This window comes from Haliotis asinina, chromosome 9 (assembly GCF_037392515.1).
Source record: "Haliotis asinina isolate JCU_RB_2024 chromosome 9, JCU_Hal_asi_v2, whole genome shotgun sequence".
NCBI classification, from domain to species: Eukaryota; Metazoa; Mollusca; class Gastropoda; order Lepetellida; family Haliotidae; genus Haliotis; species Haliotis asinina.
Genome location: NC_090288.1, coordinates 10567993 through 10583144, shown reverse-complemented (window position 1 = coordinate 10583144; position 15152 = coordinate 10567993). Strand labels below are relative to the sequence as shown.

The 15152-nt window shown below is 38.3% G+C and overlaps 1 protein-coding gene across 3 annotated transcripts; it reads left to right on the top strand.

Annotated features, from left to right (window-relative positions):
- Nucleotides 1–7735: 7735 nt before the first annotated feature.
- LOC137295794 (proteasome subunit alpha type-5) lies at nt 7736–15152 on the top strand. Of its 3 annotated transcripts, none has more exons than XM_067827343.1 (9): nt 7736–7867; nt 8164–8272; nt 8542–8668; nt 9611–9678; nt 10459–10566; nt 11392–11450; nt 12384–12486; nt 13958–14044; nt 14383–15152. In XM_067827343.1, the coding sequence occupies exons 2-9, from the start codon at nt 8177–8179 to the stop codon at nt 14458–14460; spliced, it is 726 nt and encodes a 241-aa protein (XP_067683444.1). In that variant the 5' UTR covers nt 7736–7867; nt 8164–8176; the 3' UTR covers nt 14461–15152. The 3 variants fall into 3 exon arrangements, with proteins under 3 accessions (XP_067683444.1, XP_067683445.1, XP_067683446.1); XM_067827344.1 differs by having other exon boundaries at nt 7802–7845; XM_067827345.1 differs by having other exon boundaries at nt 7817–7849.

The window sequence follows — 15152 nt, the reverse complement described above, 5'->3', positions numbered from 1 at the left end:
CTTTCCTGTTCATCTTTCTGTGCATTTGTGAATAGGTGCCGTGTTGACTGTGTATTGGGCAGTGTGTGTTGGTGGGTTGGGAGGAGTGAGTGAGTGAATATTTAACGTCACGTCAGCCATACCGTGAAAAGAACAGTCGGTACACCAAACCTTCTCATATAACCGCGTCGTCCTGTTCCCATGGAGAGACCGCTTCCACTGTGAAGCTCATTTTTCTTCAGTTTCGTAGCTTGCCTAAGTACAATATACAATAGTTTTGTCAACACTAACTGTTATCTAACATATTTTACAACAAACTGACTATCTGTCCAGTCTTCAGAGAATCCAATTACAATACCTTCGATTATCACTGTATCGGCTGCAAGCACTGAGTGGGCGATGAGGTAGTTTACTGGTTAAAGTGTTTTTTTCGTCACGTTGAAGACCGGGGTTCGATTCCCCACATGGGTAAAACTATGAAGATCATTCCTGGTGTGCCCCGTCGAAATGGAGTATTGCTACAAGAGGTGTAAAACTAAACGTAGTCACTCAATACACCTTTGACTTGTATCACTTAGAAACTCAATGAAAATAGAAGTGTGGATATGTGATATCCCTGTCTCACGCCGAACAATCAATAAAACATTCAAATGGGACTTCAGGAAGAAACACTGGAAACTACCTTTGTATGTTAATAAAACAAAAACCTCTACCTTTCAAACTATTAGTCCACAACTTGAACAAGTAATGCGGAGTCGAAAGTTGTTTTCAAACTTGTAAAAGTAAAGTAGTCTCTACTCATATGAAGGTAATATGTACTAAGTTTCATTTAGTTCGCAAACAGTCTGATCAGTTTGGTATCCCTTCCTAAAACCATCAAACGTTTAATAAGTCAGTAAGATAAAGACGCGTTATGTAAGATTTCAATTGGTGTAAGATGAGATAAGACAAAACTTTACTATCCCTAAGCAATTTTTTATATCACAAACGGCCTCAAAATGAATGCATACAAAATTCACAAAAATACACACAAGAATTACTTGCACGCTTACTGACAACTAATACACAGGTATAAAGGCTACAAGAGTTGTTGTCGAATGCACGATGACTATTACAAAAATCTGTCGAATCAAAACATGTAATAAGAATACTAGATTTTATGAAGGACTGTCGAGTTCTGTTCGTTTTAAGTGAAGGTAATCGAAAGCAGCGTCCAGATGGAAGTAATTCAAAATGGTGACATAAAATCTATCTAATTTTAGTTGCCTTTTTGAAAATCTGGCGCTTAGATTGACACTGCGGTAATTTTGCTGGCAGTATTAACAATTTTGAAAAGTTTGTTTTTGATGCGAGCAGACCTGTGCAAGTCCCCATACCAGCATAAAAAATTGTAGGCCACCACACTTTGTATAAAGGTTAAAAACGGTCATTACTGTGTCGTCAACAGAATTTTTTTTTAAAAGCGGCGAATTAAATAACGTTGCTGTTTGTCTTTTTGTATAAATATGATTGATGTGTTTTGAAAACCAAGTTTTGAAGCTAAAATATCACCGAGAAGTTCGTAATTGTCCACCCTGTCAATTTCTGTATTATTGATCATAAGAGGATGTTCCTTTTTTCTCAGAAATCAACCACCATTCCTTTAGTCGGAAAAGGAAACTTGTCCCTACATGAAGACAGAAATTTTCCAATGCCTTGACGAGAAATATGTTCAGAGCCAGAGGCCAGGCAACATCTGCGAATTTCACAGAAAACAAAACACGTCACTCAGTGATATAATGACAAGTAACAGTCATTAGTATACGAATGAAGAGTAAAGGTGAAAGAACACAGCCCTGTGGAGGTCCAACTGAGGTTGAGAGAAAAGGAGATTAATAGCTACTGACACTGACATATTGAGGTCTATGTACCATGAACTCTTTAACCCATTTGATAATGTTGCTAATAACGCCTAGATTAAACAGTTTACTCAGCAAAACGTGTGGTTGTTACAAGTCTCCAGTTGAGAGTAGATGTTGTGCAGGAGGATTAATGTAGAGTCCTCCGTCCAACGCCCTTGTCTATATGCTAACTGTAAAGGATCTAGCAAATGACTTACATTATCAAGTGACAGTTTACTCATCATCCGTTCTAAACACTTCATCGCTATCGACGTCAACGCAACCGGGCAATGGACATTATTTAAGGCGAGATGATTGCTTTTCGGAATAGTAATGATACTGGAAGCTTTCCAGAGGGTGGGGATTACAATGAATCATCTTCTGAAATCTGACACATAGTTGCTGTAAATATTCTTTCAAAACAACAGCAGGTAAGTTATCAGGATGAGTTATCAGCCTACGTTGAGATGTTTAAATGACAACTAAACATCACTTCTTGATATTACTAAGTGATCAGATGAGGGTAAAGATGAATACATGATATCAGTATCGTTGGTAAAAGCATGATAGTCAAATCTGGCATAAAACGAATTCAGTTCATTTGTTATAACAAAATTATCTTGAACATCAGTACACTGCTGATTTTGTTAAACAATTACAGACTCACGTCCTTGCCAAACATGTTTCTAATCGTTCGTGGTAAACTCTTTTTTTCAATTTTACATTTATCTTCACGCTTACATCTTTGTATAAATAAATACATCTTTGTATTCCTTTAACTTTGTGACCATTGCCTGAACAAAATGCTGGTTTCATTTCGTTCAGTAGGGATTTAAACCTACGGTATATTAGTACGGTAAACTTTGATTGTCCTAAGGGGAATAATCAACACAAAACGTATGTAGTCTGTGACTAAGTTGGGTAAATCGTCCGGAGAATTACATGTTTTTTCTAAAATGTTCCAATTAGTACGCTCAAAACAACCTCTCACCCATATACTCAAAACGCCCTCACATCCAGTGCCTAAGTGGTGCATAATTTAACTCTCTTTATAACAGATTTTTCTGACTTCAGCTTCTGTTTGTAGGTTGGCACAAGGTCAATAGTGTTATGATCTTTTATTCCTATCGGCGGTTATACATAGGATTTGTAAGCACATCTTCAATATTCCCGTGCCAAATTATTACGCTGAAAGTGTGGCTCCATCCATTCTCATGGTCCATTGTCGTCTCTATCACATATTGATGGAAAAACCTGTTCTTGTTTTTGTAGCAGACCAGGAATGTTTATTCCAAATGCCCAACATGAATATGATATAAGTATCGACTTTGACCCTCTACGTTTTATACGTTCGAACTTTTCATCGCTGAGATTTAGTTAATCAACTTAAGGTGATTTGGGGTTTGTCATATCTAAACATTGAGCATTTTTCTTTTCCCAGAAAAGACTGCTTGCCGTGTTAATTTTATACTTTCACTGAAGTTGAGAGACTAAAATCTTCCTGCCCTTGCAATTTCGTGAAATTTCAAAACTAACACCTAGATCTACCGTTTGAAAGCTACCAGTACTGATTTTGGTACCTTGATTTGATGACAGACACCTTGTTTCGTCAATGTTAGCTGTTTCGGCAACGCCAACTACATCCTTGATGATATGCTGAACAGACTGGTTGGTGTTTATAGCAGAATCTGTCATAATGTTGACGACCATATAGGTATTGTTTATATGTGGTGATGTGAAATGACAGGCTTAGTCAAATGTGTACCCATCATCATGCTTACACAACCTCTCACCAACAATGTCACTACAGCTACTGTCATAGCAATATTTAATATTACAGAAGAAATGCCTTTGTAATGTTGAAACAATTAGCAAGTTAGGAAATTCGTACGAGCACATGGGAATTTGTAGAATCCGACAAATCTCAATCCACATAGTGCGCACCACTCGGGATTCGAACCCGCACCCTCAGAGTCAGGCACCAGCACATAAAGGCAGCCGTCTTACATGCTCTCAGCAACCGCGACTTTCACAAAACCTGGAGTCGAACAACTAGAAGCCTGTGCCCAGATTTAACGCTAAGATAGTCGTAAGTGCCATTCTTTAACATTAACTTACTAGCATCTCAGCGCTAAGAGAGCTTCGAAAATCTAGGCCCTGAACTGCGGACCTGCAGCTGGTTAACCAGGTACACAATATCTGCAGATCTGGGTAAATTACGCAGATATCTTTCGTGAAAACTCCATTCCTAAGAAATCTTTAGCGTAGAAATACACCTGATTTTGTTATCCCCCGGTATATGTAATGCGGGGGATATAGTCGATGTCTCGTCCGTAATCGTTTTGTTTCCGGAGCATGACTCAAAAACCGTTCAACTCTTGCAAGAGCAAACTATCGTGCAAATGTTCGTCGTGGCGAGTCTAGTGGGTATTTCTCAGCATCAAGAGCTGTTTTGTATGTTGAGTGTGTCTCATGTCTTGAACTGCTGGTTAAAATGTCATGCCACTGTTGAGAACTGATATCATTAAACGCTGTTTCAAGTCCTGAAGGAAACATTCCGTACAACCAACGTCTTGCAAAGCCCAAGCCCGCATGTTGTAGTAGGATTCTAACGTCGGAACACCATGTATGTCGACCCACATTGTCCAGATTACACAACATCTCATATGCCTTGCGTGGTAGTCTAAAAGGGGGTAAAGTGCATTTTACGGGTTCCCTGAAGTGTAGGTGACAGACATGCGCAGAAGCCAAATTTACATAGAAGCGAGCACTTCCGCTGACGCCATTTTTTTGGTGTTTATTCCGGCCTTGTTTTACCTGTTAAGACGGGAGGTGAAGGAGTCTGGTCCAGTATTTCATGCATCTCACGGTACTATCCACATACAGAGGGTGACGTCCACACTCTCCGAGGGCCATAGCATTTGGTGTTTTTGTATCGGTTCCAATATAGCTTTTACAAGCTAGATACTTAACTCTCTCAATTGCTTTGACTCGTGTGTGTCCGCATATTTCACTTCCGTGGAATAGAATAGGCTTTATTTTGGTGTCGAATATTTTGAATTGGAACTTTCCATATGGTCACATTATACGTAGGGTGTTTACTAAAGAACGTTTGCCGTTAGTTGCAAGCTTAAGGTGAAGGACGGATTGACAAAAACAGGGTTGGTGTTATCATGATCCCCAGATACTTGTAACGTGACACAGGCTCAATCTCTTTGAAATGTAGAACCATTTTTCACAACGTCTCAGGATTCCCCCTTTTCTGAAGACGGCTAGCATTGTCTTCTGTAGGTTTGCTGACAGGTCCCATGTTTCACATAATGTAGATAGAATATTGAGCTGCCGCTGGACGCCGTTGACCCTGTCGGACATTAGGATTACATCGCTAGCAAACAACAGTAGAAATAGTTCGTACAGATCCGGGTAGAGCTGTATTCCACCTTGCACTCCTGTAGTATCATATCAGCAAGTCCATTTACGGACAGAGAGAAAAGGACCGGAGTAAGGACACATCCTTATTTACGACCAACTGTACAATCAAAGACTTGCGTGTTCGACCCTCCACTACATCTATCAAAAGCTGTCAGTCCTGAATACACTGTATATAGATGCAAAAATGGAGAAAAAAATTTCTCGCACAGGTTTTCTCGCACGAAGTACGTCCATCGGTTTTGTACTATTGATAGGGTCAAATGCTTTCCTAAAGTTTAATAGGGCAACATATAAGCGTCTTCCACTGGGGTATTTCTGTGCTTAAGCACTTAGTATGAAGATATTACAGTACTCGTGTAGCCATGGCGAAATCCTGCTCGTCCTTTACACATCTTGTGATTAATTTCAGTCCTCGTCGATATGCCCTTGATATGCCCATGTCTCTGAAATGAACATATTTTACTGAAAAAACGTTCATAGTGAAAAAAAATAATATAAGGAAATGGAGCCCTGAGACTTTCCCTTGAGGCTATGGGAATCTAGACTTGCCACATTTTCTAGACTTGCGTGGGCTTTCTAGGATATATACTTCAGGGTCTGTGCGACAGTGTTAAAAGACCGATCACATGGGAAATCTGCAGATGCATTATAGATCACTCGTTTTAGTGGATATTGATGGATACATTCCTCAAACAAGATAATACCCTGAAATTGCACCTATAACTTTTGTTTGTTTTAATTTTAATATTTGCATTTTGTTTTTATTAAGTTGTCGTAGCTTTCAGCAGAATCATTGTTTTCGTCGTAGAGTGTAATAATACAGACGACATACACTAGGGCGTGCTTGCGAATTATGGTTCATATAGGCAAACTATAAAATGTCTAGATATTACATTCCTGTTATACATTCCCAGATGGCGTCTTTTTATTAAGTTCCATAATGCATACAAGTATGATTATAAAGTAATTAGGATTATGAGACCAAATATAAAGACGTATATTGATAAGTGTCTACATACTGGTGAGTGAACGTTACAAACGAAGTAAATTTAGCAAGTGAAGAAATTTAACGCGCAGTTTTGTTACTTCCACCCCCGATCTCGCGTATGTTATGTTACAGGTTGTGTCATGCAAACTCCTTTTGGTCATGATTCAAATACACAGCCAACACTATCCAACTCAACCATACAAACATATGTAGATCAATTGTATAAGCTGCATTAGAACACTCATATTCCGTTTTATCACGGCTCGACAGTCAAATAAACAAAAATATTTACACAGTAAACGTATTATGAAGACTCGTCAGCCTAACTTTCTGAATTAAGAAGCTTTAATGCGTGATGAGGCTCACTAACCAACTCGACCATACAAAACACAGGTCGACCCGACAAGGGAAAATCCATACACACGAGCATCACTCGACACTTCAGATGTACAATCTGAAAATAGAAAGGATGTTAATAGTTTGCAACAGTCAAACATTTATAAAAATTGTAATATTAACACGGCCGTGGTGATTAGCGAGAGAGGGGGCCTACTGTCACACATCCCTATAAATACCACTAATTCACCCGAATTAATTACCCCGCTTTACCATTGCACACCGCCATTTAGAAAGTAGTTCTAACCGACAGAAAAATCATGTAATTTAACAATGTACAGCGTCTTCGTCGGCCCGCCGGTCGTGTGGTAGTGCGTCTCTGCCGGCTAATGCGAGACTTGGGGTTCTAATATCGCTTGGATAAAACATTTGTACTTTGAGCTTAAATTTTAATGATATTTTTCAATTCATTTCAAACACATATGTATCATTTGAATGTTGATGTTTATATAAAGTTAGGAAAAGTAAAACCCTGGAAACGGTCTTACTAACGAAAAGTAAAACCTGGTTAGAGTTCTTTCTAGCGAAAAGTAAAAATTGTCCCCCCAAAGCAAAAACCTCAAATGCAGTTATTCTGTGAAAACAAGACCTAAATATAATGTAGAGTGAGAAGCATACTTCAGGTTTGTATAACATTGGTATTTTCCTGTATATCTAAAGTATAAATATCTGAAATGCTATACTAAACTACTACACGCCCGGACGTTCATATTGCTTTTCCACACATATCACCGGTGAAACTGTCAATCTCATTCTGCTGTAGTTTTTTTTGTTTGGTATTGTTTTGATATCAATGTATTGCTATTTGAAAGGCAGCTGGTCATTGCGAACTGGGTGTCGTCCCGTAAATTTCATTGTAACTTCAGGGAACAATGTGGCATAGAGAGTTATTGAAATGTTTTTGTTTGTGCTTGAGTGCTGAATATTTAGGAACAGATTCTCAAATGATTGTAATTCATCAAATGTAATGCAGTTTGGTGAACATGAAACATTTTTATCCCCAATTCTACATTTTTAAAACTGAGAACTGCGGTGTCGCTAAATAATATAAAGGGAAGTCACTCTAAATGCTTGTTCGTTTGGGGTTGATAGCACTTAAATTTCGCTCTGTCATGTAGTACTTATTCCGCCATTGCAAAGCAAACCTTGCATTGTCACGCGTGGATACCGGTGTGTGTGTATCTAGTTTGAGGTACGTATTCGGTTTTATCTTCATTTATTTTCTCTGAATCAGTAAATTGAGGATCTGTGGAAGAGATATTTTAATGTCATAACATATTTTGCTCGTGTGTCTGGGCGTTTGGAAAATACGTGAACCGTCTGCTGATTTCACTGCATGACTTCGTGTTTTTACAGTCAGTGGCCCCCAGTCAGTAAACAATTTCATTTTGAGATTAAATTCCTTAAGTAAACCTACAGTGTTATCGCATTAACCATGTTAAGCAAAAGAAGAGAATAGTCATGATTAAACTGTTTTGTTATTCTCAGGTCAAGAGGAATCATGTTTCTTACCAGATCAGAGTATGACCGAGGTGTTAACACCTTCTCACCAGAAGGACGATTATTCCAGGTGGAATATGCCATTGAAGCAATCAAAGTATGTACATTGACAGAAAAAACAAACAAACTAGACCATGTAATACTAATACTTTGCACACTTTGTGATTTTCAATAACCACCGAGCCCTGATCCTTTAGCATGTGCTTAGGCCTCCAAACCAGCTCATAATGATTGAATGAATGGTGTGAAATCCACACATATACAAATCACCTACTGGATGTTTTTTCATGATTTGAAAAGATCAGAAATCATCTTTGAGTAAAAGACTAGATTTAGGTGTACATTTTCTTTGTCATTATTTTCCAGCTTGGATCAACTGCCATTGGCATCCAGACAGGAGAAGGGGTTGTCCTGGCAGTGGAGAAAAGAGTCACATCCCCACTGATTGAACCCTCCAGCATTGAGAAGATTATGGAAGTTGACAACCATATAGGTATTGTTGATGACTGATTTAGTCAAATTTGTACCCACCATTATTAGAGATGCCAACTTGTACGATTTTATCGTAGTCGCTACGAAAACTTCAAACTATGCCAATAAGATTTCACTCGCAATCCTACGAAGTTTGCATTAAATGCATTAAAGTTTGGATATATAGAAAAAAACTCATATTTTCAATGATGAAATACATTTTCGGACTTCACGTACCTTCCATTCATCATAATTTACGACTTACTTGAACTCAAATGGTTGCAAGTAAGAAATGTAATTTTAGTGAAGCTGATTTCAATACCATAGCGATTTGACACATTTAGTTCTGGTGAAAATAATTTGACTGTAGTATCATTAATTTTTTCTCAGAATCCATCATAATTTTGTTTATTTAATTGACTACTAATTTTATGGTCAAAACGACAAATTTTGAACGTTGAAACTACTATTTGCAACACTCTTGGGGTTGGCATCTCTGCATCATGATCATACAACCTCATACCAACAATGTCCCCGCAGCTACTATCATAGCAGTTTCAGCTCTAAGTGCTTGTTCAGCCTGGATGCAGAGGAAATTCTCTTGTTGTGTTGAAATAATAAGTATGTTGGGAATTTATGCTAGCCCCAGACAAGTGGGCTAGTATTTTCATTTAACCTTGCTACCCCAAACTTGACCTGGAAATAATACAAGTGGTTTTATTTTGTTGGCACACATGAGTGGATGTGCGTGTGTGTGTAGCTTATTGGTGAAAGTGTTCGGTTGTCACTCAGGTTTGATTCCCACATGGGTTCAGTATACGCATCCCAGTGTTGCGTCAAGACTATACTCACTCAGTCACTCATTAGTTGGGCTGTCATTTGCTCGGTGAATATGCAGCTCCAAAGGAGTGTGATTCTCTTCACTGCATAAACCAGGTATACTGAGTTAGTCTTTCTTCTGAAGGGTGCGCCATGAGTGGACTCATTGCTGATTCACGGACGCTGATCGACAGGGCAAGAACAGAAGCACAGGTGAGAATGCAGGTCCCTCATGAGAGAGAACGTTATGTTGTGTTCAGTTTAGTGATTGTATAGCTACAATTCTAATAGCTACATTTTTAATGGTATTTATCATAAGACCTTAGCAACAGAAAAGAACATTTTTATCAGAGCTCCGGATAAGATGTGTATTTTACTCAATAAAAATCACATTTACTCAATCAATTACAAATACAGGAGTACAATAACTCATAAGAATCACCTAAAATCCAATAGCTCTATAACACCTTCCGTACTTTATTCAGTTAACTAAATTGGCTTGCGTATGATAATTTGTTGTGGCACCCAAACTCTATAACAGAAAATGTGAAGTGATGATTTTATCTACATATTATTCACTCTAGGGAGTTTACTACAGTAGTCTCATGATTTCCATGTTCAGTGTTTGAAAATGGCTTCCAACTATTTGGCAGTACAAGAATTACTAAAAACTAAGACCTATTTTTGTGAAGCATTAGCATTTATGTATTTAGTAGTGTTAATTACCGAATAAGGATAAGAAACTCTGGGTGAAAATACTCAGTTCTTTAAACTAGTGATAGTATGCACAATGCTAGTTACTCCTCAAAACATGCAATTACTCATACATAAACAGTCATGGGAGTAAATACCCAATTGCTTGAAAAATTATCTGGAGCCCTGATTTATATTGTTTAACCATGATCATTACCCAGCATGAAATAAATCAAGGAACGATTATTAGGGCATCAGGATGCAACGACTATAAGTATAACTGTGAGTGATGTGTTTCAGAACCACTGGTTCACCTACAATGAGAAGATGACTGTGGAGAGTGTGACCCAGGCAGTTAGTAACCTCGCCCTGGCCTTCGGAGACGATGATGCAGACCCAGGGGCCATGGTTAGTGTCCAGCTTGTGGGTCAGGGATGAACAAGAATATTGGACAATGTTTTTTTTTCCCCAAGTCTGTCCGTCGCCTCCACACAGGGTCTGTCAGCACAGTTGTTTAAGTCTGTGTGCATTGTGATATTGTTGAGATCTTTACACCCCTGATTCAGAAGAATGTTAGATGTCACAGAGACAAGCCAAGGCTTCACCAAGTTTTAGTCCACAGTGTGTTCTTCATAGGTTTGCCCAAAGAATCATAGTCCATTTAACTTTATTTTGTATCTCAAGGAATGGTTTTACTTCAAATATTTTAAGATTTGTATATGTTTTTTATGCTTCAAAACTATGAGTAATTTTTCTGCTTGAATACAAATATCATGGTGGGGTAGCCTCTTGTCATGCTGAAGTCATGAAGGTGTTTAAATTACCCTCATAGTTACAATGTGTGAAACCTATTTCTGGTGTCTCCTGCCCTGATATTGCTGGAATACTGCTGAAAGCAGTGTATGCAGACACCATGTACATACCTTCTGCAGTGAATATTGCACAAATGCTCCATCATTCTGTCCTTTGATGTAGCTTTGACCATGTTGCAAGAGATACACTATCAGAAAACTGTATTGGAACTCTGAACTGACTGACTTGACACTCTCAGCCTCAAAAACTGCATAACATTGCATAACTCTGCCTCCAAGTTATCTCCCCTTTTGAAGTAATGTGATTAATCATAGATCACATGATAATCATATTTGTGTTAACGAAAATAGATCTGAAGTAGTTTCATAAGCAATAAACTCGTAAAGTGTGATTCCTTATCCATGCTTTCGTCTTTGACAGAGTCGACCATTTGGAGTAGCATTGTTGTTTGCGGGTATTGACAAGAAGGGCCCACAGCTGTAAGTGTTGCCCATTTCTATCTGTTGTATTCTTGTTGTTCTGTGGCTTGTTGGCAGGCTTTTATGATTTTACATTATTATGACAGACCAATTTTATTTCTTGTTTTACAAATTTTTGTTCTCAGAAAACTTAAAGACTGGAAGGAAAAACTGTCAAAACAAAATTCACCAGTCAAAGTAACACTCCTAAATACTAAAAGTATTTTACTTTTGGCATTTTTCTGGAGTATGTATGGTTCAAGAAAGACAAACTAAAAACATTTTCTTGTGGGTTTACATTTTTAGCCAAAAAAACCATTGCAGTTGGATTTTCTGAGCGAGGAAAATTAATTTTAATTTTTTTCTTACTTTTGAAAAATATGACTGGCTGATCCGTAAAACAAGATATAAAACTGGTCAGGCCTTATGAGTATATAACTTGTATTAGTGTTGATATGACATCACTTGCCTAGATGACTGTAGATGTCGCAGCAGACAGTAAGGTTAGGATTAGAAAACTGTGACTGATGGACTGTTGCAGTGTTCAGGTATTGTAGACTACTACTTCTCTGCTCTAGATGCCACAGTGTCACTGTACACATTGGTAGAAAATGTTTGTTATAGTGTTGTTTAAGTGTACGATTAAAGGAAAAAACACAGTACTGTCAGCTCATGAGATATAGTCCAGTATTGTTAACCAACTGTTGTCCAGATGAGGGACACAAGGGGAGGCCTAGTGGTTAAAGCATTCACTCATCATGCTGAGGGCCCCGGTTCAAATCACCAATTGAATACAAAGTCTGAAGATTGTTCCTGGTGTCGCCTGCTGTGATATTGTTGGAATATGGTTAAAATCAGCACGAAGTCACACTTACTCACTTGCCTAGATGACTGAATGTGAATTAATCAGTGATTGAAGAAGGCGGGCTTGTAGCAAGTGTTCTCTTGTGTCAGGTTTCACATGGACCCCTCTGGGACCTTCATCCAGTATGATGCCAAGGCCATCGGGTCCGGGTCCGAGGGAGCCCAGCAAGCTCTACAGGAGGTGTACCATAAGGTGGGTACGGTATCGAAAGGTATCATATATCATAAGATGGGTTGAATATCAAAAGGTGGTCAGTATATCATAAGATGGGTTGGATATCAAAAGGTGGTCAGTATATCATAAGATGGGTTGGATATCAAAAGGTGGTCAGTATGTCCTAAGATGTATTGGATATCAAAAGGTGGTCAGTATGTCCTAAGATGTATTGGATATCAAAAGGTGGTCAGTATATCATAAGATGGGTTGAATATCAAAAGGTGGTCAGTATGTCATAAGATGGGTTGGATATCAAAAGGTGGTCAGTATATCATAAGATGGGTTGAATATCAAAAGGTGGTCAGTATGTCATAAGATGGGTTGGATATCAAAAGGTGGTCAGTATGTCCTAAGATGTATTGGATATCAAAAGGTGGTCATTATGTCCTGAGATGGGTTGGATATTAAAAGGAGGTCAATTTGTCATAAGATGGGTTGAATATCAAACAGTGGTCAGTATGTCATAAGATGGGTTGACTATCAAACGGTGGTCAGTATGCCATCATAAGATGGGTTGGATATCAAAAGGTGGTCAGTATGTCATAAGATGGATTGGATATTGAAAGGTGGTCAGTTTGTCATGAGACTGGTTGAATATCAAAAGGTCTGTATGTCATAAGATGGGTAGGATATCAAAATCTGGTCAGTGTGTTATAAGGCGAAATAAAAGAAGTGAAGCGTTTCTCAGGCATTGGTGCATTACTTTTTTTTGTGTGTGTAACAATTTTTTATTGCTACTTAAAAACATAATTTTGACATAGATGTGTCGCAATCATCTAATATTCCACTGTAAGAATGAGTGTCTGTGTGACTGAATCTACAACTCATTAAACAGATGCTTAACTTCCCACTGCATTTCTGAGGGAAAGAAATAAAAGGGTGTTCCTCCCTTGTCACTTTTTTCTATGAATTTCTTTTTAAAAGTCCTACCACCCTCATTACTTTTGAAAAAAATGTGATACTACTATATCAAATTTTTGTATGATGGGTTGGATATCATGAAATGGTCAGTATGTCATAAGATGGGTAGGATATCATAAAGTGCCCAGATCAGATTGTTATAAGCAGGGTAGGATTTCATAATGTGGTCCGATTGTTATAAGCTGGATGGGATATCGTAAGGTGATGAGTGTGTCATAAGATTTGTAGGATGGTTGTCAGATTGTCATAAAGTGATTTGTACATCTTAAAGTGGCTAGGATTTCAGAAGGTGGATTGTATATCCTAAGATGGGTTGTTGTGAGGTGGTTAATAGTTATGGCATATCACATGTACCTTATGAGGCATTTGCTGACACATTTGAACTAACCTAGTCACACGAAGTGGCATGTTTTGCGCACACTTTGATTGTATTCCATCCCTGATTCCTCTACATGAATACAGATGATGTAGGCCTACAGTGGAAGATCCATTAGTGTGTGGGTGACATTGTGTTTTGTTGTTTCAGTCAATGACACTGAAAGAGGCATGCAAGTCAGCCTTGACAATTCTAAAACAGGTGATGGAGGAGAAACTAAATTCCACAAATGTTGAGGTGAGTAGATCACGTTTGTCAGGTTGATCAAACAGTTACATTCCCCTTCATTTGGCTTACAGTATCCCAGAGTGCTTTTAAAAAGCTGTGCAGCTTAAGTCTGAGAGAGGTGGTGAGGTACAGTAATGGTTAGTGCGTCTGCTCATCATGCTGAAGATCTGAGTTTGATTCCCCATATGGGTACAATGTGAGAAGCATAGTTTTGGTGTCCCTTGCCGTGATATTGCTGGAACATTGTTATATAAAAGCAGTGTAAAACTAAACTAACTCACTCTTTCTCACTACGAGTTGAACCGCTTTCATGTTATGAAGGGTTACAAGTCTGTTCATGTTTACAGATGTCAACAGTAACACCTCAGCGCAACTTCCACATGTTCTCTAAGGAGGAACTAGAGGATGTTATAAAGGACCTGTGAGAGAGATGCTTCCTGATATATATCTGACTCAGTCACCCACAGATCACAGTGCTAACAACATGGCCCTAAATTTCTCATCACATACACTTACCAGACCCATTTGGACAGAGAGAATGCATTTTTTATTTTCTTCAACTGTTGACTTTTCAAGAGATATTCAGACACCCACTTTCAATGATCTCAATGTGAGAAAAACCTAATTTGTGATCATTTCATCTAAATGAAAGTTGCTACTTGACATTGTTGGTACCCATTATCTTGCTTTTTAATGTCAGGTTCATCATTGAGTTGACCTTTCATCTTGTTCCTGGCTGTGTCCCAGGCAGAATATTATCACGTGTATTTGATGGGTTCTTGTGTGGGCTTTGTTGTAGAATTTGTCATCATTTCAGTGAGAAGCATGTACATCCTGTTAAATACTTTCAAAGAAAGTAACATGTCAAGCCAATTAAGTGAAAAATATTTCTGACGCTAGGAGGGGACATTGTTTCAGGCGTGTTAAAAGTTTCAGGACAGCTGGCAACAGGAGGAAGTTATTTGTTACTTGACTGTAATTTGTGAACAGCTTTGTGATTGTTGGCAGATGCTGTCTTCATTTTCATGCTCTTTGCAATTCACTTGTACAACATTGTGTGAGCACAATGTAAATAGTGTATTTTGATGGTGGACTCAATATTAAACATTATCATTAA